This window comes from Vombatus ursinus, unplaced genomic scaffold (genome assembly GCF_900497805.2).
Source record: "Vombatus ursinus unplaced genomic scaffold, bare-nosed wombat genome assembly UNPS02003292.1, whole genome shotgun sequence".
In the NCBI taxonomy this organism is placed as follows: domain Eukaryota; kingdom Metazoa; phylum Chordata; class Mammalia; order Diprotodontia; family Vombatidae; genus Vombatus; species Vombatus ursinus.
In genome coordinates this window covers 3,020,058-3,021,443 of record NW_020943070.1, presented here as the reverse complement: position 1 = coordinate 3,021,443, position 1,386 = coordinate 3,020,058, and the positions used below count along the sequence as shown (strand labels likewise).

The 1,386-nt window shown below is 69.9% G+C and overlaps 1 protein-coding gene across 1 annotated transcript in view; it reads left to right on the top strand.

Annotated features, from left to right (window-relative positions):
- The first annotated feature begins 622 nt into the window (after nt 1-622).
- The window catches only part of GTPBP1 (GTP binding protein 1), a 25,333-nt gene continuing 24,569 nt past the window's right edge, over nt 623-1,386 (top strand). The window contains exon 1 of the mRNA XM_027872938.1: nt 623-835. Coding sequence (XP_027728739.1) covers nt 644-835 — 192 coding nt within the window. The 5' untranslated portion in view covers nt 623-643. The remainder of the gene's footprint in view (nt 836-1,386) is intronic.

The window sequence follows — 1,386 nt, the reverse complement described above, 5'->3', positions numbered from 1 at the left end:
AGCATTTAATAGGAGCTTACGATGTGCCAGGCCCTGGTCTGGCCTCTGCCAGAAACTCCCGAGCAATCGCTTGGTATCGGTCGCCAGTGCCTCGTAAGCACCCCTTTAAACCAGAGCCCGCCCCGGGCGCGCAGGGCCGCGTCGGCTGCAAGCATTGGCCCGCCGCCTTCCCGCTCCCGTCTCCGCATAGGACGGGGGCGGCATCCATCCTATCCTCCTCCACTCCTATTGGCCGAAATAGTTTAGGGGGAGGGAAGACAGTTCCTGGAAGCCGAGAGAAAGACGTGTGACGTTTCCATCATTATTTGTTTTGGGGGGGGGGTTCAGGGCACCCCGCAGTTCGCGAGGCCTCGGAGGCGGCCATTGGAGGCTCGGGATGCTGCTTGAGTATTCATGAGTTGACCCCTCCCCAGGCTCCATCCTCTCCCCCTCCCCGCGCGGGTCGTAGCTGCGCAGAAACCCCGGTTCGGCATCGGCGGCTGCGCAGAAGCGACGGGGCGCGCCGGGGGCGGGACCGCGCATAAATTAGTCAAATGCAGCGGGCGCGGGGCGGGCCGGGAGGCCGGCGGCGGTGGCGGCGGCGGCAGCGGCGGCGGCAGCGGCGGCGGCGGCGGGGCAGGCGAGGTAGCCGAAGCGAGTGAAGATGGCGGCGGAGCGAAGCCGCTCCCCGATGGGCTCGCCGGTGCCGGCCTGTATGTTTGCGCCGGAACCCAGCCCCCCGGGCGCAACCCGCGCCGCGGCCGCCGCCTCCCGCCTCCACACGGGCTTCGATTCGGATTGCAGTGAGGACGGGGAGGCGCTCAACGGCGAGCCCGAGCTGGACCTCACCAGCAAGGTGCGCGGGGTCCGCCAGGGCGGGCGGGCGGGCGGGGACCTAGGCCCGGCGCGGGGCATGCCGGGAGGGGCTGGGGGAGGGGGCGACACCATGGCAACGGCGCGCTACCCCGCCCCTCCCGGCCCCCCGGCCGAGCCGACGGCTGCGGGGGCGACCCGCAGGTGAGGCCCCGGGGAAACTGAGGGAGAGCACCCTAGCCTTTGCATCCCACCCCCACCCCCTGCTGTCTCGGGGACTCCCACCCTCGAAGCGTCAGTCCGTTCCATGCCGGGCTGGCAGCTGGCTTATCGGGAATCCCGAGGGAGGGGAGCCCCTGCCCCGCCCCCTCCCCCCTAAAGATAAGCACTTAGTGTGTCTTCCCCACCCTCCGCCACGTGGGCATCCCCCACCCCCACCCCCGACTGTGGGGAACCCGGCTCCGGCTTCACGGGCCAGGCTGGAAGGGGGTCTGGGGCAGCCAAGGGTCCTGCCCCATGTTTTACAGAGGAGGAAACTGAGGCCTGGGGAGTGGGGGGAGGGTGACCCAGAGGAGAGCTGGAAGGGACTTGGAC